The sequence below is a fragment of the Aulonocara stuartgranti genome, assembly GCF_965226115.1.
Source record: "Aulonocara stuartgranti genome assembly, chromosome: 3".
Lineage (NCBI taxonomy): Eukaryota > Metazoa > Chordata > Actinopteri > Cichliformes > Cichlidae > Aulonocara > Aulonocara stuartgranti.
In genome coordinates, this window is record NC_138941.1 from 80,373,773 (window position 1) to 80,396,307 (window position 22,535).

The window sequence follows — 22,535 nt, forward strand, 5'->3', positions numbered from 1 at the left end:
TATTTAGTCAGCCACCGATTGTGCAAGTTCCCCCACTTAAAATGATGACAGAGGTCAGTAATTTGCACCAGAGGTACACTTCAACTGTGAGAGACAGAATGTGAAAAAAAAATCCATGAATTCACATGGTAGGATTTGTAAAGAATTTATTCGTAAATTAGGGTGGAAAATAAGTATTTGGTCACCTCAAACAAGGAAAATCTCTGGCTCTCACAGACCTGTAACGTCTTCTGTAAGAAGCTTTTCTGTCCCCCACTCGTTACCTGTATGAATGGCACCTGTTTGAACCCATCATCTGTATAAAAGACACCTGTCCACAGCCTCAAACAGTCAGACTCCAAACTCCGCCATGGCCAAGACCAAAGAGCTTTCAAAGGACACCAGGAAAAGTATTGTAGACCTGCACCAGACTGGGAAGAGTGAATCTATAATAGGCAAGCAGCTTGGTGTGAAAAAATCAACTGTGGGAGCAATCATCAGAAAATGGAAGACATACAAGACCACTGATAATCTCCCACGATCTGGGGCTCCACGCAAGATCTCATCCCGTGGGGTCAAAATGATCATGAGAACGGTGAGCAAAGATCCCAGAACCACACGGGGGGACCTGGTGAATGACCTGCAGAGAGCTGGGACCAAAGTAACAAAGGTCACCATCAGTAACACACTACAACGGCAGGGAATCAAATCCCGCAGTGCCAGACGTGTTCCGCTGCTGAAGCCAGTGCATGTCCAGGCCCGTCTGAAGTTTGCCAGAGAGCACATGGATGATACAGCAGAGGATTGGGAGAATGTCATGTGGTCAGATGAAACCAAAGTAGAACTTTTTGGTATAAACTCAACTCGTCGTGTTTGGAGGACGAAGAATACTGAGTTGCATCCCAAGAACACCATACCTACTGTGAAGCATGGGGGTGGAAACATCATGCTATGGGGCTGTTTTTCTGCCAAGGGGACAGGACGACTGATCCGTGTTAAGGACAGAATGAATGGGGCCATGTATCGTGAGATTTTGAGCCAAAACCTCCTTCCATCAGTGAGAACTTTGGAGATGAAACGAGGCTGGGTCTTCCAACATGACAATGATCCAAAACACACCGCCCGGGCAACAAAGGAGTGGCTCCGTAAGAAGCATTTGAAAGTCCTGGAGTGGCCTAGCCAGTCTCCAGACCTCAACCCCATAGAAAATCTGTGGCGGGAGTTGAAAGTCCGTGTTGCTCGGCGACAGCCCCAAAACATCACTGCTCTCGAGAAGATCTGCATGGAGGAATGGGCCAAAATACCAGCTACTGTGTGTGCAAACCTGGTAAAGACCTATAGTAAACGTTTGACCTCTGTTATTGCCAACAAAGGTTATGTTACAAAGTATTGAGTTGTATTTTTGTTATTGACCAAATACTTATTTTCCACCCTGATTTACCAATAAATTCTTTACAAATCCTACCATGTGAATTCATGGATTTTTTTTTTCATATTCTGTCTCTCACAGTTGAAGTGTACCTCTGGTGCAAATTACTGACCTCTGTCATCATTTTAAGTGGGGGAACTTGCATAATCGGTGGCTGACTAAATACTTTTTTGCCCCACTGTACGCAAGTGACAAATGGCAAATGAATTCTGTCCTAGCCACGTTGTCACATGCAATATTTAACATTTTATATTTTAATCAAGGGACAACTGAAGAAACGCCAGCTCTCATTGAGCGGCAGGCGGCAGATGAGCCTCTTTACTGGAAGGAGAAATTCCCGAAGACTGGATGGGATTAAGTACTGATTTTGCTAATTTTTGCTTGTATTGCACCTTGTGGGGTTTTTTTTCTATTTGCTGCGAGATCGATCAACTTTAGACCAGACAACAAACGACGGAGGCTCCGGAAAAGTGCAATCAAATGATGAGTTTTATTATCACAGGAGAACAACCAACCGTCAGCATATGGAATGGGTTGCTCTGGCAAGAATACACTGGGTTCTGGTTTTATAGGATAAAATATCACACCTACGTCAATACAGTTCAAAAACACATGGTGACAGACGGGCAAAAGTTCAACTCGTGCAGACAAAAGTACATCACATATACTTTTAATAACTTTAAACTGACATATAACTTCTCTTTTCTACATTACTTGCCTTTTAAGGTAATAACTTCAGGTCTTAGCATTTCTGAGAGCTAATAATGGACCCTCGTCATTAATCACTAAGTAGAGTACCTTTGCAGCCAGTCTCAAACTGAAGCAGAAGACGCTTAGGCCTTCACTCAGACCTGCTACTAGATTAATATGTGTATTGTAAGCGTGCATGCAATTAACCTGCTATGTTCTCATCTCCCCTCAGCATGTATCATCTGGACACTCTCACCAGTGAAGCTTAAAACCTTCTAGAATGGAACATCAACTCTAACCAAGCACATTTATGCATTGTGTATAAAATGAACTCAACCTGTAAAAATAGAAAGGTCAATGTGATGACAGACATATTCAATGCAATATAAACCCTGTAAGAAATATTACTGATAAATGATACTGTGAAACATGTTATTAATACATTCTTCATAAGGCAAATTATATGGTAGCAATAAAAGAATCTCTGAATCCCAACATATTTTTTTACATATTCTCAAAATAGAGGCACAAAAACAATGCCTTAATATTCACTGTGAAAGTTTGAGTGGAAAAAGACAGAAAAACAACATGTAGATCCTGGAATAATGGGAGCTTCCATCTTTAAAGGGCTGAAGAGGAAGAAGTTTACAAGGAATCATTTAGAAGAGTTTCAAACATCAACTGATTGAATCCATGAATCTGAAAACGTGTTTGTGAGTGAAAGAGACAGACATGTACAGACTGAACTATCTGTTCAACAGTCAGAGTGTTTCTCTAACAGTAGGACACCCTTTTCACTCAACTCAGCACAGGGACACTGAGGAGCCAGGAGACAAATAATTAAACCCAAATCCAGGATAAAGAGTTTCAGCGAATGTGGTGTTGAAGGTGTGGAGGTGGATCACAGTGTCAGAGGAGACCCTGTAGAAGGACAGAGTGCCAGCAGGACAGTCCACATACACTGCTACTCTGTTAGAGACAGAGGAGGAGGAGGAAATGGATGTCTGTCTGTTATTGTGCCAGACAATGTAACCCTGAAGATCACAGCAGCTCAGACTCCAGGACTGATCATTCGATCCAAACAAGCAGTCTTCAGTGCGTCCTTTCCTTCTGATTTTTCTGTAACTCACAGATATACGAATCCTTCCTCTCCACTCAACCTCCCAGTAACAGCGACCAGTCAGACCATTTCTACACAGCAGCTGTGACCACCAGTCGAATCTGTCTGGATGATCAGGATATGACTGAACTTCCTCCACATGTGTCACCTTCCTGTTGTTGTCAGACAGTTTCAGGGTTGTGTGGACTGTGTTTGTGTCGATTGTGAGTTGACAGGAATCTGATGGAGAGAACAAACACAATCCAGCTGCAGTTATTGATCCATCATCTGTTCATTGATTGACACTTTGATGATGACTGAATGTAGTGTAAAGCGCTTTGGGGTCCTTAGGGACTGAGTAAAGCGCTATACAAATGCAGGCCATTTACCATTTACCATGACTCCTGACATCAGAGATGTGAATGAGTGATGTGACAGTTTGAAGATGGTTGAATGTGTGCTGCTTTGTTTTCATGAATCCCATTAAAAACACACTTACACTTCCTCAGACCTGGTCTCAACCATCGGACTCCAGCAGGCTCCACCCTGAAAGGAGAAGGGGGGTCAGAGCAGCACAGTCTCTTTCAGCATGCACACACACTCATTTTCACAAATACACGTCAATCCATATGTGCATCAAACTGCTAATGAAACGTTTCTTTGGAATGGCTTTTGAAGACTTTTGAACTTTGAAAGAGTTATATCACAATAACAACTACAGGCACAAAATTTCCCTAACCTTAACATGGACCACAGTTTACCAGAGGCATGGTGGGAGATTACATTTAGCCACTCCAAACATGCCACACAGCCCACACCTATGTGATTTGTGGTCCCCAGCATCTGAAGTGTCCATGACAAAATATTTCACGTGTTGAGGAAGCCAACGCTGTCATCAAGTCAGCTTTTAGGGTTCCTCTGTGTTTTCTGAAGTTGGGATTTGAGGCTCAAGTGAAGGACGCACAGCCATTAGTACTCCCATCAGTTTGGGAGAGAGGGCTTTCTTCCTCCCTCATATATAAATTTGCACCTGCTGCCCAGGTGCAAGAACTCACCCCTGCAGTGAGTATCATAAGCTGCCGGGAACCTACCTCAAGGAGAGTCTGTCTGGTCAGCTTGTGTACCTCCTGTAACCATTCTCAGAGATTGTGGAGGTATTGCAATCCAGGTTCACTTCACAACTCTGGTTCAGGGGAAGGCCCAAATGCCAAGTCCACTGGAGTATGAAGCTTATGTCCAAAGGTTAGGGCTGCATGAGTACACTTAGTGGACTCTTGGACTGCCTTGCGACAGACCATTAATGGAAAGTGTCACGGTCTGCAGAGACAGGCCGTGTGGTGGTGTGTGTAATGGACCCAGGTGCGTACACAAGTGAGTAGACGGGAGTGAACTTAACAGAAAGCGAGCCTTTATTATGGCTGAAGACAAGATGTACAAACAAAGAAGGGATAGCGTGACTAGACTATAACTAAACTGGGAAAACTAATGCTGTGACAAACTAAGAAAACTCAGAGACTATGATGATCACTGCAAAGACTGACCGTGAAAACATGGAGGGTGAGAACACAGACGACGCGACATAGACTGTATGAAACACAGAGACTAAATACACATGAGGGATGATCAGGGGAAGTGGCCACACATGGGAGCACAGCTGACACACATGAACCTAACGACAGGACAGGAGAAGTGAAACTGAATACACTGACAGTGAATACAGACTTTCAAAGTAAAACAGGAAACATGGAGATTAGGCATGACACATGAACCGGGGAGACTTAGTACAGGGGGAGATGACATAAACAACAAAGGAACAAAACTAAACTGCAATCTAGAAATTAACTAGGTGAACTAAGCTAGGTGCAAATGAATACAGAAGATACATGGAACTCAAATACTGGGTCGCTTGACCCAGGACCATGACAGGAAAGATGTAGTGCCAGTCCCAGTCGCGCTGCTTGCGGAAGGTCGGGATGGAAAGCTGGGTGGCAAGGGTGCAGTTAGAGCACTCTGACGGTGCAGTGGTGTAGCCCATGTGTTCTTGATACTCAGACGCCAGCAAACTTCCTTGAACACTAGTGGTTTCCTGGGTTCGTGGTAGGGAAAAGGCCAAGGATGTCTACCCCAAGCTGTTCCATGAAAGCCCCCACCTGATACTGTTGAAAGGGGCTTTTGGGCAGTGCAAGCATCACACCGATGAACATAGAGCTCTACGTCCAGGTGACAACCTGGCCAGTAGAACGGGGACTGATGTCAAAAAGGTGAAAATTTCAGATCAAACATCCATAACTCTATGGACGCTATTGGTGCAATCGAAAAATTCCAAAAGTTCCTGAAAGGAGCAACTCTGTGCTTCTTCCATTATATTAGGGTCATTATGGTAATCCCAAGCAAAGCATAGAAAACAGCACAGCAAACAACAATGCAGGCCTTTTAAAAGTAGAATGGGAGGGAGAGCCTTCAGTTTTCTGTGGAACCAGCTTCCAGTTTTGATTCAGGAGACAGACACTATCTCTACATTCAAGATTAGGCTTCAAACTTTCCTTTTTGCTAAAGCATATAGTTAGGGCTGGATCAGGTGACCCTGAATCCTCCCTTAGTTATGCTGCAATAGATGTAGGCTGCCAGGGGATTCCCATGATGCATTGAGTTTTTCCTTTCCAGTCACCTTTCTCACTTACTATGTGTTATTAAACCTCTCTACATTGAATCATATCTGTTATTAATCTCTGTCTCTCTTCCACACCATGTCTTTCATCCTATTTTCCTTCTCTCACCCCAACCAGTCGCAGCAGATGGCCCCGCCCCTCCCTGAGCCTGGTTCTGCCGGAGGTTTCTTCCTGTTAAAAGGGAGTTTTTCCTTCTGTTACGGATTCAAATATTGGGGATGGATACAAGAGGAAAAACCAAAATACCAACACTGGTCTGGCCGGGTTGAGTCAAACGATGATTTTAATGATCACACGCGTGGGGGATGGACACCGTACGCAGACAGCATCAGATCTCAAAATGGTGGAGCATTGATCAAACTCTTATAGCCTCTGGTGCCTCCACCTTATCATAAAAAGCCTAAACATTCACATCCTTTCTCTCACACAGCGCCTAAGCTACGACCTTGGCTCCCTGTTTATCTGCTCCTGCTGAGATGGGGCAGAAAACTCCAGCATGTTCTCTTCTAATCAGACAAATAAGGCGATGACTTTCTGCGAACAGTATTTCTTATAACTCAGCAGTATAATGCATCATAAAACAATATCATTCATTCACAATAAATCAGCAGTCTAATGTAATGCAAATCAGTTTAACAAATGCAATAGTTATCACCTTCTTCTAATTCAGGAGAATAATGCAAACTAAAACTACATAATAATTCACAATCTTTAATTAGGGGTCTAACATGGCATAAAATAATATTATAATCCCACACTTCCCACTGTCGCCAAAGTGCTTGCTCATAGGGAGTCATATGATTGTTGGGTTTTTCTCTGCATCTTTTATTATAGATATACTGTACAATTTAAAGCAACTTGAGCCAACTTTTGTTGTGATTTAGCGCTATATAAATAAAATTGAATTGATTTGAATTAATGCAGGCTCTCTCTCTTTTTTCTCCTGTGCTTTGCAAGCTCTCAGCCTTATTGCATACTCTGTGCTCTGTGCAGGATATCAGCAGCCTCAAGCCTTGATACAGGCTCTCTCTGTCTCTGTGCTCCAGACCACATGGTCCCAGAAATTAGACAGCATATCAGCTTCTTAGACCCTTATGTAAAATCAAGCCTTAGAAATCTCGGTGTCATATTTGACAGCTCGATGTTGCTCGAGCAGCATTCTAAGCAGCTGGTCTGAAACTGTTTTTATCATTTACGGAATATTTCTAAACTCAGACTAATGGTATCAAAGCTTGAACTTGAGATGATTATTCATGCTTTTATTTCTTCTCGTTTAGACTATTGTAATGGCCTTTTTACTTGTTTTAACAAATAAGCCTTAAATTGTCTTCAGACTGTGCAGAATGCTGCAGCACGTCTCTTAACAGGCACCAAGAGAAGATTGCATATCACTCCAGTCTTGGCCTCCCTTCACTGGTTGCCTGTAAATTTTAGGTTTCATTTTGAAATTTTAGTTCTAACCTTTAGGGCCCTACATGGTCAAGCTCCTCAATATTTATCTGACCTGCTGAAACCACATTCATTTTCTCGGGCTTTAAGGTCATTAGATCAGAGACTGCTGGTGGTACCGCGCACTCGTTTTAAAACTCGTGGTGATCGGGCCTTTCAGACTGTGGCACCACGGTTGTGGGATTCTCTCCCACTGTCTCTTCGCTGCACGGACTCCATTGATTCTTTTAAGAAACAGCTGAAGACATTTTTATTTAGAAAAGCATTTGATTAATTTCTTCTTATGCTGCTTTTATAGTTTCATTGTTTTACATTGTTTTATTTACTGTTATATTGTTTTTATATTCCCATTTCCTGTGTTGTAAAGCACTTTGTGATTTTTATCTGTGAAAAGCGCTATATAAATAAATTTTACTTATTTACTTACTCTCTGAGTTCATTCTCTGAGTTCCTAAATGACCTCTGAGTGAATTCATTTAGGAAGATCTGTATTCACTCATCTGTCTGCTTTCCCAAATATTTGTCTCCTATTTTATTTTTACATCGCTTCTACTTTGACACTCTGTTAAACTCAATGCTGACATGATTGCTGTACTCCAATCATCTTTCTGACCACCATCAATGATTAAACACTATGAGAGTCTAAACACCAAGTAGCATAATTTAATTCTGTGCACCAATAAATAATGTTATTTCCGTGTAAAAAATTGCCATTTATTAAACTCCTTCCCTGTGTATGATCATCAAGCTCTACTACACATACCACTGTGGGTGCTACTCTGTGTTGTCAGACCTCCCGCATATGCAGAGAGAGGAGGGGGAAAAAGATTGGAGACCTAGTGTGCCGTGTCTGCTTAGCAGATGAGCAATTGTTGGGAAATCTCATTGTTTCCTTGAGTTATCCACTGAGGATATGTTATGGCTTCCTCATTAGATGCTTTCGCCATCTATCAAGTATTTCTTGGCAGTGGATCTGATGCCACCCCACTGGTGCCTGAAAACTGACATGTGCAGAGTATATTATCTACAAGTCCTGTATAACATGCCATTGTAACGGTGACAATGAAGGACCAGAAACAGGGGTGTTTGTAGTTTTTCATGTCTTTATTGTCTGGGTTTCCACTGTGCAGCTTTCCAGCTGCCCCACTTCTGTAGCACACACAACAAAAACTTCTGTTCAGGTCCCAGCAACATCTTTTACAGGGGAGAAATGATTAGATGATGAGGTCAGGTGTGTGAGTCAGCCTCATCTGAAGCCACACCCTGAACCCACTGTTACATCCTTCCCCTGCAGCTGAAATAGAAACCACACCCTGCCACAGTAACCTTTGGCAAAGCCTTTCTTAAAGGGGACTGGAGGGTGTGTTCCCCTTTAAGACCCTCCGGTCTGCCAGTCCAGGGGTACTGCCCCTGATCTCCACGCAACATTGTAGAGGTGTGGCAACCAAGACAGCCCTACAACATCCAGAGCCTTCATGAACTCGGGGTGGACCTCGTCCACCCCAGGGGCTCTGCCTCCAAGGAGTTGTTTAACTGCCTCAGTGACTTCGCTTTCAGAGATTGGCGGGTCATCCCCTTCGTCCCCAGGCTGCTTCCACCACGGAAGACATGCCAGTGGGATTGAGGAGGTTCTTGAAGTATTCCTTCCACCGCCTGACAATTTTCTCAGTCAAAGTCAGCAGCACTCCACCCGCGCTATACACAGTGCAGGTAGAACACCGCTTTCCCCTCCTGAGTCGCCTGATGGTTTGCCAGAATCTCTTCGAGGCAGTCCAAAAGTCTTTTTCCATGGCCTCTCCGAACTCCTCCCATACCCGAGTTTTTGTTTCTGCCACAGCCCGTGCCGCATTCCACTTGGCCTGTCTGTACCTATCAGCTGCCTCCGGAGTCCCACAGGCTAACCAAGACCGGTAGGACTCCTTCAGCTTGGTGGCTCCCCTCATCTCTGGTGGCCACTATTTGGTTTGGATTACCACCACGACAGGCACCAACTACCTCAGCAGCTCAGTGCAGCGGCTTCGGCAATGGAGGTGCTGAACATGGTCCATTCAGATTAAATGTCCCCAGTCTCCCTCAGAATGCTGTTGAAGCTCTGCCGGAGATGTGAGTTGAAGATCTCGCAGACTGGGGCCTCTGCAAGGCATTCCGCTGTAACAAAGTTTAAGAATATAATCCACCCACTGTTATCATCTTCAATGCCCTGTACCAACACAGAGCAGAGCAGCTATCTGAACGCTACCCCAACAGAGGTCGATTATCTTGTTAATAATTTCACCTCCTCACTACGTACGACTCTGGATACTGTAGCTCCTGTGAAAACTAAGGTCTCTAATCAGAAGTACCTGACTCCGTGGTATAATTCTGAAACACGTACCCTAAAGCAGATGACTCGTAATCTGGAGAGGAAATGGCGTGTCACAAATTTAGAGGATCATCATTTTGCCTGGAGAAATAGTTTGCTGCTTTATAAGAAAGCCCTCCGCAAAGCCAGAACATCTTACTATTCATCACTGATTGAAGAAAATAAGAACAACCCCAGGTTTCTCTTCAGCACTTTAGCCAGGCTGACAAAAAGTCAGAGCTCTTTTGAGCCAACCATCCCTTTAACGTTAACTAGTAATGACTTCATGAACTTCTTCACAAATAAAATTTTTATCATTAGAGAAAAAATTACCAATAATCATCCCACAGATGTAATATTATCTACAGCTACTCTTAGTACCATTGATGTTAAGTTAGACTATTTTTCTCTAATTGATCTTTCTGAGTTAACTTCAATAATTACTTCCTCCAAACCATCAACGTGTCTTTTAGACCCCATTCCTACAAAACTGCTCAAAGAAGTCCTGCCATTAATTAATTCTTCGATCTTAAATATGATCAACCTATCTCTAATGATCGGCTATGTACCACAGGCCTTCAAGCTGGCTGTAGTTAAACCTTTACTCAAAAAGCATCTCTAGACCCAGCAGTCTTAGCTAATTATAGGCCAATCTCCAACCTTCCTTTCATATCAAACATCCTTGAAAGAGTAGTTGTCAAACAGCTAACAGATCATCTGCAGAGGAATGGTTTATTTGAAGAGTTTCAGTCAGGTTTCAGAGCTCAGCACAGCACAGAAACAGCTTTAGTGAAGGTTACAAATGATCTTCTTATGGCCTCTGACAGTGGACTCATCTCTGTGCTTGTCCTGTCATGGTCCTGGGCCATGTGGGCCCAGTATTCTTAGTTCCGTGTATTTTTGTATTTCGTTCCTTAATTAGGCCATGTTTTCTGAGTTGCCCTGTTGTGTTGTTCCCTAAGTGTTTTTCCTCCATGGCTTTTACCCCCTGTGTGCCCCTCTGTGTATCTGTGAGCCCTCGTCTCTCCTTATGTTTTATTCCATGTTTCCCCTGCCCATTATGTCTAAGTTCTCCCCGTGCTCTCTCTCCCCCCTGTGTGCCCTCTGTGTATTTATGAGCCCTCGTCTCCCTTTGTGGTTGTTTCATGTTTCCCCAGCCCGTTATGTCTGTGTTTTCCCCGTGCTCTCTCTCCTCCTGTCTGAACCTCTGTGCACTTCCTGTTTACTTTGTGACTCTCACACCTGTACATGTCATGTTCAGTTCACCCCGCCCTGTCTCGTTATGATTATCAGTGTCACCTGTGTTCCCCGTGTGTGCCCACTTTCCTCATTTACCCTCTGTGTATTTCTGTCTGCGTCTCCCTCTGTTCGGCGTCGCGTTCTCCCTCATGCTGTGTGTGGTTCTCCCCGTGTCTTCTGGTATATGTTACAATTAGCTTTTCCCAGTTTAGTTTTGTATTGTTTTGGTATCACTGCTTTCGTTTGTCACCTGTCAGCAATAAAGCTGCATTTTGAGTTTATCCCCTGAGTCTGTGAGTTTGCATTTTGGGTCCTCATCCTGCCTGCCACACATCGACCATGACATGTCCTGCTAGACCTTAGTGCAGCATTCGATACTGTTGACCATAATATCCTATTAGAGCGATTAGAACATGCTGTAGGTATTACAGGTACTGCACTGCAGTGGTTTGTATCATATCTATCTAATAGACTCCAATTTGTGCATGTAAATGGAGAGTCCTCTTCACACACTGAGGTTAATTATGGAGTTCCACAGGGTTCAGTGCTAGGACCAATTCTGTTTACATTATACATGCTTCCCTTAGGCAGTATCATTAGAAGACATAGCATACATTTTCACTGCTATGTAGATGACACCCAGCTGTATCTGTCCATGAAGCCAGATAACACACACCAATGAGTTAAACTGCAGGAATGTCTTAAAGACATAAAGACCTGGATGGCCGCTAACTTTCTGCTTCTTAATTCTGATAAAACTGAGGTTATTGTACTCGGCCCTGAAAAGCTTAGAAATATGGTATCTAACCAGATTCTTACTCTGGATGGCATTACCTTGGCCTCCAGTAACGCTGTGAGGAACCTTGGAGTCATTTTTGACCAGGATATGTCCTTCAACGCACATATTAAACAAATATGTAAGACTGCGTTCTTCCATTTGCGCAACATCTCTAAAATTAGAAATATCCTGTTTCAGAGTGACGCTGAAAAACTAGTTCATGCATTTATTACTTCCAGGCTGGACGACTGTAATTCATTATTATCAGGATGTCCAAAAAACTCACTGAAAAGCCTTCAGCTGATCCAAAATGCTGCAGCTAGAGTGCTGACAGGGACTAGAAAGAGAGAGCATATTTCTCCTGTTTTGGCTTCCCTTCATTGGCTTCCTGTTAAATCCAGAATTGAATTCAAAATCCTGCTCCTCACATACAAGGTCTTAAATAATCAGGCCCCATCTTATCTTAATGACCTTGTAGTACCATATCACCCTATTAGAGCACTTCGCTCTCGCTCTGCAGGCCTACTTGTTGTTCCTAGAGTATTTAAAAGTAGAATGGGAGGCAGAGCCTTCAGTTTTCAGGCCCCTCTTCTGTGGAACCAGCTTCCAGTTTGGATTCAGGAGACAGACACTATCTCTACTTTCAAGATTAGGCTTCAAACTTTCCTTTTTGCTAAAGCATATAGTTAGGGCTGGACCAGGTGACCCTGAATCTTCCCTTAGTTATGCTGCAATAGATGTAGGCTGCCGGGGGATTCCCATGATGCATTGAGTTTTTCCTTTCCAGTCACCTTTCTCACTCACTATGTATTAATAGACCTCTCTGCATTGAATCATATCTGTTATTAACCTCTGTCTCTCTTCCACAGCATGTCTTTTATCCTGTCTTCCTTCTCTCACCCCAACCGGTGGCAGCAGATGGCCGCCCCTCCCTGAGCCTGGTTCTGCCGGAGGTTTCTTCCTGTTAAAAGGGAGTTTTTCCTTCCCACTGTTGCCAAAGTGCTTGCTCATAGGGGGTCATACGATTGTTGGGTTTTTCTCTTTATCTATGAAGCGCCTTGAGGTAACTTTTGTTGTGATTTGGCGCTATATAAATAAAATTGAATTGAATTGAATTGAATTCCCAGCACACCCTCACTGTACGTTTGGGCGCACCAGGTCTGTCCAGGGTCCCCCCCGCCACCTGATCCAACTCACCACCAGGAGGTGTTCAGTTGACAGCTCAGCCCCTCTTCTTACCCGAGTGTCCAAAACATATGGCCTCAGGTCTGGTGATACGATTACAAAGTCGATCATCAACCTGTGGCCTAGAGTGTCCTGGTGCCATGTACACTTATGGACACTCTTATGTTCGAACATGGTGTTCCTTATGGCCAAACTGTAGTTTGCACAGAAGTCCAATTACAAAACACAGCACGGGTTCAGATCCGGAAGGCCGTTCCTCCCAGTCACGCCCTTCCAGGTCTCGCTGTCATTGCCTATGTGAGCATTGAAGTCTCCCAGTAGGACAACAGAGTGCCCAGGAGGAGCATCCTCCAGTACCCCACCCAGGGACTCCAAGAAGGCTGGGTACTCTGAACCGCCACTCGGCGCAAAAGCACAGATGATGGTCAGGACCCTTTTCCTGACCCGAAGGCAAAGGGAACAAACCATCTCTTTCCTATGGGAGAAACCCCAACATACCAGCAGCAAGCCGAGGGGATACCAAGATACCCACCCCAGCCCACCGCCTGTCACGAGGAGCAACTCCAGATTGCGACAGAGTCCAGCCACTCTCCAAGAGGCTGGTTTCAGAGCCCAAGCCATGCGTTGAGGTGAGCCCGACTCTATCTAGCCGGTACCTCTCAACCTCATGCACTAACTCAGGCTCCTTCCCCACCAGAGAGGTGACATTCCAAGTCCCAATTGCCAGTCTCGGTAGTCGGGGATTGGTCTGCCAGGACGTCTGCTCCTGGCTGCCGCCCGGCTCACATTGCACCTGACCCCTACGGTGCCTCCTGCGGGTGGTGGGCCTGCAGGAAGATGGGCCCATGTCCCTTTTTCGGGCTGTGACCGGCCGGACCCCACTGACCCCATGGACACGCCACCAGACGCTCACCCTCGGGCACCCTCCCCGGGCCAGGCTCTAGGACAGGGACCCAGTAACGCTATCCCAGGCAGGGTGAACTGTCCCTTGATGGTCTTGTCATAGGATTGTTCTTCAGGAAGCACACAGCCCCACTCCCCCCCATCATCCTGACCGACACCCCCATCACCTCTGTGGACTCATTCCGCTTCCTGGGTACCACCATCACCCAGGACCTGAAGTGGGAGCCCACCATCACCTCCGTCATCAAGAAAGCCCAGCAGAGGATGTACTTCCTGAGGCAGCTTAAGAAATTCAACCTGCCAACACGGACGATGATGCAGTTCTACACTGCAATCATCGAGTCCATCCTCACCTCCTCCATCACCGTGTGGTACGCTGGAGCCACTATCAGGGACAAACAGAGACTGCAGCGTGTTGTGCGCTCTGCTGAGAAGGTGATTGGCTGCAGACTCCCATCTCTGCAGGACCTGTACACCTCCAGGACATTGCGGCGTGCAGCCCGGATCTCAGCTGACCCTTCTCACCCTGGACACAGTCTGTTTGACCTGCTCCCCTCAGGCAGGAGGCTCCGGTCCATTCGCACCAGAACCTCTCGCCATAAGAACAGTTTCTTCCCCTCTGCTGTTGGACACATGAACAATAACCATATGACTGTTCCCACCACTAACACATGACCCTACGCTGTGTCACTGCATCATTTCATGTTTGGCACTGATCACCACCTGCACTCATGTATATATCTTTCTACGTAGCACTCTTAATTCTTATTCTCATGTATATATCTCATGTATATCTCATGCACATATCTTTCTACATAGCACTTTTAATTCTTATTCTTACTTTTATTTTTTTTTTTCATGTCTATTTAAGTGCTATTTATGACACTATGTTTGCACTGAAGCACCGCAGCAATTTCCTAATGTTGTAAACCTGCTCAACATTTGGCAATAAACCCCATTCTGATTCTGATTCTGATTCTGATTCTGAATCGCTCTTTGTCTGATCCCTCACCCAGGACCAATTTGCCATGGGAGACCCTACCAGGGGGCAAAAGCCCCCAGACAACATAGCCCCTGGGATCCCTAGGGCACTCAAACCCCTCCACCACAATAAGTTTGCGATTTGCTGAGGAGTCTTCAGTTTCCCACTTTGAGAAATCTGTTGTTACTTTTGATCAGGTTCAGCTTTGATATGCACCTTCTGTCTTCTATAAACTCTTTTTTTTTTATCTGCAAAGCACTGCCTGTCTTAAATATTTTATTTCTCATAATGAAATTAAATTTATTATAAATGCTTTTATTTCACCTCAGTTATTGTAAATCATTATTCCTCTGCTTTTATTTTATCCCTGCCATTATTCCCTTTCTCTAGCTACTTGCCATATTGTATTGTAGAAGAGAAGTGGAGCAATCAGTCCTTCCTCTAACTGCTACATCATGATCTAACACAACTGGCGCTTCCCAAGGGAAGTCATTTTTATGCATTTATGAGCTTCTTTGAATTCACAGATTGGAACCTAAACATTAGAACTATGCTCCTCTCCAGTGTTTTTCTGATTTTACATTTCAATGCGATTCCTCTTTGCTCTCATTTGCATCTACCTTTATCATTTCAATTATTTCCGCTGTGGATTTGAGCAAAATTCTTTAACCAGCATTTCTTAATTTTCCTAATCCATACTTCCTATTGCTCCTTGACTTACTAATACCAACATGTTCTCAAAACGTAACATATTATGCGATAACATATATGTGACAAATTGTCAGTATGTTACGCTGTCGGCCACCCAAAACATCTCTGTGTTACGTGTTCAGAAACAGGAGGAAACATGAGAACCATTTGGACTGAATCTATGCATGTATATTTATTTATTTATTTGTGGATCGCTTTGGAAAACATTTTCTAACACGATTAAGGTTGTGGTTAATGTTAGGGATAAGGTTATGGTTGGGGTTAGGATTTTCTATACAGGCGCTGTGGAAAGCATCCTCACACAGAACATCACATCAGGGTCATAACAACCATCTGCCTCCCTTCATTGGCAGTGAGGCGGTGGAGAGGGTGAGCAGTTTTAAATTCTTGGGGGTAACTGTGACCGAGGACCTGTCCTGGGGCAACCATATCACCTCAGTTGCACGGAAGGCCCAACAGCGCCTCTACTACCTGAGGAGACTGCGGAGCGCACACATTCCCAGATCTCTGATGTTGAACTTCTACAACTGTGCCATCAGCAGCGTTCTGACGTATGGATTTCTAGTGTGGTTCCCCAGCTGCACCAAGGCCGATCAGCAAGCACTCCAGCGGGTGGTGAAAGAAGCTGGCAGAATTATTGGAACAAGTCTGCCAGAGATCAGTAATATCTTCCCCACTCGCTGTCTGAGGAGGGTGCACAGTATCCTGCGGGACCAACATCACCCTGCGCGCCACCTTTTCCATCTGCTGCCCTCAGGGAGAAGGTACAGGTCTATACAGGCCAGAACATCCAGACTGGCCAACAGCCTGTATCCACAGGCTGTGAGGCTCCTGAACTCTCTGCCCCCCTCTCACAGACAATAACCATATCCAACTTCTTAATAGCAATGAACTGGTCTGCATTGGTGCATCATATCTTTATTCTCTTCCCCCTCCTGCCCCCCCCCCCCCCCCTCTTTCTTAAATAGATAACTATCATATCTGATATCATATCTCACAGTACAATAATATTGAATGGGTTGCATTGTTGTATTTTGTCATGTTTCTCAGGTCTTTGTCTGAATTTCTACGAACATTATTGCTAAGGATTGTCTTATTGCATTGGAGTCACACTGGGTTAAATATGTACACTTGGGTTTTAAGGGGTATTTATTATTTTTTTCTTTTTTTGGGTTGTATGGAAGCCCCAAACGCAATTTCATTGTTCTTGACAATGACAATAAATAAATACTACTACTACTACTACTACATCCTGGTTTGGGAACAGCTGTGTTAAGGACCAAAAACCTCTTCAGAGAGTGATCCATACAGCAGAACGCTGCTGCAGGGTTGCTCTCCCCCCGCTTCAGGATACCTACACCAGGAGATGCCGGACTAGAGCAGCGCAGGTACTGAAGAACCCATCCTGGCAACAAACTGTTCCAACTTCTGCAATCTGGTAGAAGGTTCCCCATTATCCGGGCAAGGACAGAGAGACTCAAGAGGATCTTCTATCCCCAAGCCATCCGGGACCTAAACCATAGGATTAGGGATGGAATACATGGCTGGAATGTGTGTTTTACCACCAGAAGTGTCATTCTATTTAATTCCATCCACAATTCGCAGCTTATCATAAGGATGCAGAAGGTTATCTTTTGCGTTCCCATGGGATGCTTCGGGACCTGACAGATCAGTATGTTACGCATCGGGAATGAGAACGGTCTCCTAATACTGGATACTGGTGTTGTTTCCTGTCTCCATTCATGTTCTTAACTGTACATCACACATTCTGAAGTGGGGTAGTTCTTCTTAACCCTCTGGGGTTCAGGGTATAATTGGCCATTTTTGACTGCTTTTGATTTTTACCTCTATATTGACCTCTATATTTCACCTTTAAAATATGTTTTTCTGCCTTGTTTGGTATCATTATTTTCAGCACAACCTCAAATATCTGAAATACTCTGCTCTTGCTCTTGACGAAGGCGGTCGCACTTTTCTCCTCTCCTCCTCTCCCTCAGCTTCCCTGCTTAGCCTCTAATGTCCTTGTCTAGTCTCGTGTTTTTTTTTAATTACTTTTCCCTGGAACACTCTCTCACAGTCTGTTCTCTAAAACCTAAAAGAGGAATTATGGATTGGATCAAATCAAATCAAATCAAATCACTTTTATTGTCACATCGCATGTGCAGGCACACTGGCACAGCACATGCGAGTGAAATTCTTGTGTGCGAGCCCCACAAGCAACAGACAAACACAACAACACAAACGAGCAAAATACAAGAATGGCTACATCTGAAACTAATAAATATATGTACAATATATAATAGTGTATGCATTTCTGGATGTGTATACTAAATATTATCCTACGTGTGTGTGTGTGTGTGTGTATACACAATTTTACAAATTAAATAGTAAAAAAATAATAATAATAATAATAAATAAAATATATAAAAATATACAGAGTTGGATATGTGCAAAACAAGTGGCATTTATATACAGTGTGTGGAGTGCATAGTGTTGCAGTTCCCGTAGTGAAGCTGAGGTGTCTATGAAGTGTTCAGCAGTCTGATGGCCTGATGGAAAAAGCTGTCTCTCAGTCTGCTGGTACGGGACCGGATGCTGCAGAACCTCCTTCCTGATGGAAGCAGTCTGAACAGTTTATGGCTGGGGTGACTGGAGTCCTTGATGATCCTCCCCGCTTTCCTCAGGCACCGCTTCCTGTAGATGTCTTGGAGGGAGGGAAGCTCACCTCCAATTATCCGTTCAGAGCACCGCACTACTCGCTGGAGAGCTTTGCAGTTGTAGGCGGTGCTGTTGCCATACCAGGTGGTGATGCATCCAGTGAGGATGCTCTCAATGGCACAGTGATAGAAGGTCCTGAGGATGCGGGGGCTCATGCCGAAACTTTTCAGTCTCCTGAGAAAGAAGAGGCGCTGCTGCGCCTTCTTCACTGTTTTGTTTGTGTGTACTGACCACGTAAGATCCTCAGCCAGATGTACTCCAAGGAACCGGAAGCTGCTCACTCTCTCCACAGCAGCTCCGTTGATGGTGATGGGGGTGTGTACTTCTCTGCACCTCCGGAAGTCCACTATCAACTCCTTTGTCTTTGCAACGTTGAGGGTGAGATGGTTGTCTTGACACCAGTGGGTCAGGGCGCTGACCTCCTCCCTGTAAGCCGTCTCATCACCGTTGGTGATAAGACCCACCACTGTAGTGTCGTCCGCAAACTTCACAATGATGTTGGAGTTGTTAGTGGCTGTGCAGTCGTAGGCGTAGAGTGAGTACAGGAGAGGGCTCAGTACACACCCCTGTGGAGCACCAGTGTTCAGTGTGATGGGGGATGAGGTGATGCTGCCCAGTCTGACCACTTGGCGTCTGTCAGACAGGAAGCTAAGGATCCAGCTGCAGAGGGAGCTGCTCAGTCCTAGATCCTGCAGTTTCCTGTCCAGCTTCGAGGGAACAATGGTATTGAATGCTGAGCTGTAATCTACAAACAGCATTCTCACATACTTGTCTCTCTTCTCCAGGTGTGACAGGGCAGTATGTAGTGTCAGGGCTATGGCATCATCAGTGGACCTGTTGTGGCGGTATGCGAACTGTAGAGGGTCCAGTGAGTCGGGTAGTGCAGAGCGGATGAAGTCCCTGACCAGCTTCTCGAAGCATTTGCTCACGATGGGGGTCAGGGCTACAGGTCGCCAGTCGTTCAATGAGGAGATGGTGGAGGATTTGGGTACAGGGACGATGGTGGCCATTTTGAAGCAGGCTGGGACTACAGACAGAGAGAGGGAAAGGTTGAAGATGTGCGTGAACACTCCAGCCAGCTGAGCCGCGCATGACTTGAGGACGCGGCCGGGAATCCCGTCCGGACCAGTAGCTTTGCGCGCGTTCACCTTCCTGAAGCACTTCCGCGCATCCTCCTCAGACACAGTGTGCGCACTGACGTCATCCGCGGTGCGCACACTGTCCGGTCTCATGGTGTTCGCTGTGTCGAATCTAGCGTAGAATACGTTTAGATCCTCACACAGAGAGGCCGTGGTCTGCGGTGTGCTGGTTTTCCCTCTAAAGTCTGTGATCGTGTTTAGTCCCTGCCACATACTCCGAGGGTTGTCAAACTGTTGCTCCACCCTGTCCCTGTACTCACGTTTGGCTGCTTTGATCATCTTCCGGAGTTGGTAATGTGCGTGTTTGTAGTCCGATGTGTTCGCGGAGGCAAAGGCGGTGTTCCGTGCCGCCAGTGCCGCGCGAACATCTCCGTTAATCCAGGGTTTTTGATTTGGGAAGGATTTAACTGTTCTGGATGGGACGACATCTTCCACGCATTTCCTGATAAATCCACAGACTGAGTCTGTGTATTCATCAATGTCTTTTGCGGCTACGTGAAACATTTCCCAGTCCACGTGATCAAAACAGTCCCGCAGCGCAGACTCCGATTGGTCCGTCCAACAGTGCACCGCCCTCCGGGTTGGAGCTTCCTGTTTCAGCTTCTGCCTGGTCTCTACATGCAATTGACACCCCTTTCTCAACGAGAAGTTTGGGCTTGGGTGAGCCTGAGTGCTGAAGATATCTACCTATTCGGAACCATGGTAACAGGGTTCTGGCTGATCGGAGCTGGCTTGGCCCTGACTTATCGAAGAATTAAGAAAGCGGAGCCGGCTGTTCAAACCTCCACAAGGCTGCCCGCTGGGATTGAAACGATGGGAAGAGGCGTGAGTTTCTCAAATTGGGCTCATTGAGTGCAGCACGGATAAGATCTTGGAGAGGCTACGGCTACTGTGAATATTCAGAATAAGATCTCTGAATGCATACTGGATTACATCTTGGAAGGGCTAGCTCGGAATAACATCTCTGAGCGCAAATCGGATACCATCTCGGGGAGGCACACTGTCGTGACACTGTCGTGACTTCTCAGAATCGGCTCTTTACTTCTCAGGTCTTTTATCAGTTCCCAGAGTCAGAACCAGACACGGAGAAGCTGCATTCAGCTTTTATGCTCCTTATATCTGGAACAAACTCCCAGAAAACCTCAGATCAGCTGAAACACTCAGTTTATTTAAATCCAGGTTGAAGACTCACCTATTCTCAGCTGCATTTGAATAAAGCACCAAATCCACACTTTTAAGCTTAAATTTCAAAACTTACATTAACTACTGATTTTATCTACTGTTCTGATTTTATCTGTTTTGATTTTATATACTGTTTTGTTTGTTTGTTTGTTTGTTTGTTAATTAGTTAGTTTGTTTATTTGCTTGTTTTAATCAATTTTAAATCATGCTTTTTATTTGTTTTTGTTTCTGTCTCTGTAAAGCACTTTGACTGTTCTGATTTTATCTGTTTTGATTTTATATACTGTTTTGTTTGTTTGTTGTAGAGCTCTGGGTAGCTCCCCAGCTGGGTCTAGACTGGGTCTAGAGAGTATTTTAAATTCAGGGAATTTAAAATATGGTAAAATGGCCTGCATTTGTATAGCGCTTTTCTAGTCCATAGGACCCCAAAGCGCTTTACACTACATTCAGTCATTCACCCATTCACACACAGGCGATGGCAAGCTACATTGTAGCCACAGCTGCCCTGGGGCGCACTGACAGAGGCGAGGCTGCCGGACACTGGCGCCACCGGGTCCTCTGACCACCACCAGTAGGCAAACATGGGGTTAGTATCTTGCCCAAGGATATTTGGCATGCAGCCAGGAGGCAGCCTGGGATCGAACCCATTAGTGGCTGACCTGCTCTGCCACCTGAGCTACAGCCAAAATAGAAAGTAGCTCGTCCGCAGAAGGACTGGTAGCTCCCCTTTTGTGGGTTTAGAGCTCTGGGTAGCTCCCCAGCTGGGTCTAGACTGGGTCTAGAGAGTATTTAAAATTCAGGGAATTTAAAATAGAAAATAGCTCGTCCACAGAGGGACTGGTAGCTCCCCTTACGGTAAGGGTTCGGATTGCGCGAACAGGTGTGAATAACACAACCTAGACTGGGTCTAGAGAGTATTTTAAATTCAGGGAATTTAAAATGGAAAGTAGCTCGTCTGCAGAGGGACTGGTAGCTCCCCTTACGGTAAGGGTTCGGATTGCGCGAACAGGTGTGAATAACACAACCTAGACTGGGTCTAGAGAGTATTTTAAATTCAGGGAATTTAAAATGGAAAGTAGCTCGTCTGCAGAGGGACTGGTAGCTCCCCTTACGATAAGGGTTCGGATCGCGCGAACAGGTGTGAATAACACAACCTGTGCCAGAAACACGACGCTGATGAGCCTCAACTGTCGCCCCAACAACAGTATGCGACACAGGAGCATGCAAAACAGTTTTGAGGCAGCCACCTAAGAACTTCTGGTGGCAGTTTGTTTGTTAATTAGTTAGTTTGTTTGCTTGCTTGTTTTAATCAATTTTAAATCATGCCTTTTATCTGTTTTTCTTTCTAATGTCTCTGTAAAGCACTTTGAATCACCTTGTTGTTGAATTGTGCTATACAAATAAATTTGCCTTGCCTTGCCTTGCCCTTGCCTTTAAACACAAGAATGACAACATAACAGAACGCAAGTATGGCAAAGCTCGCAGCTCTACAACGGGAGATTGAGAGACCAGTGTTGGACTGTAGAACTGCTTTGAAATTCATATGAGCTGTTCGCACTAAAGTAAAAAGCACCATCACTTCATGCGGATACCCTCTCGGCGCCAGCTGCGGTTACAAGGCTGGAGCCGAACAAAAACACCCTGATAACGACTGTGTTTAGTCTGTTCCTTCTGTGGAGATCAGGGAAATTATTTTACTGCTATTGTCCAGATTAATAATATAATCTACAGTACTGATATTGCATTCAGATGTTTAAACAGTGTGTGTCTTTCAGAAAGACTAAAGCCACAGGCTGACAGGAAATTGCAGGTTTGCAGAGTGTGCCTTTTGCAGAACTGAAACTGAAAGCAGAGTCTAAGTGCAGGTTATTCTGAGGATTACATGTAAGGATGAGCCTCTGTTCTGGCGAAATGTCAGAAGTGCAATGGGTGAGATGAGAGAGCATTTGAGGACGACATATACACACACACACACACACACACACACACACTCAGTTAGAGAGAATCACTTATAGGTGAGAGGTTAGTTATGTTTGCTCGCA

The 22,535-nt window shown here is 45.0% G+C and overlaps 1 protein-coding gene across 1 annotated transcript in view; it reads right to left on the bottom strand.

Moving 5' to 3' along the window:
• Positions 1 to 2,901: 2,901 nt before the first annotated feature.
• LOC309702850 (NLR family CARD domain-containing protein 3-like) overlaps positions 2,902 to 22,535 on the bottom strand; it is a gene marked incomplete at its 3' end in the record, with an annotated part of 41,924 nt that continues 22,290 nt past the window's right edge. The window contains exons 8-9 of the mRNA XM_082527472.1: positions 3,697 to 3,743; positions 2,902 to 3,437 (exon numbers count right to left, since the gene is read on the bottom strand). Coding sequence (XP_082383598.1) covers positions 2,902 to 3,437; positions 3,697 to 3,743 — 583 coding nt within the window. The remainder of the gene's footprint in view (positions 3,438 to 3,696; positions 3,744 to 22,535) is intronic.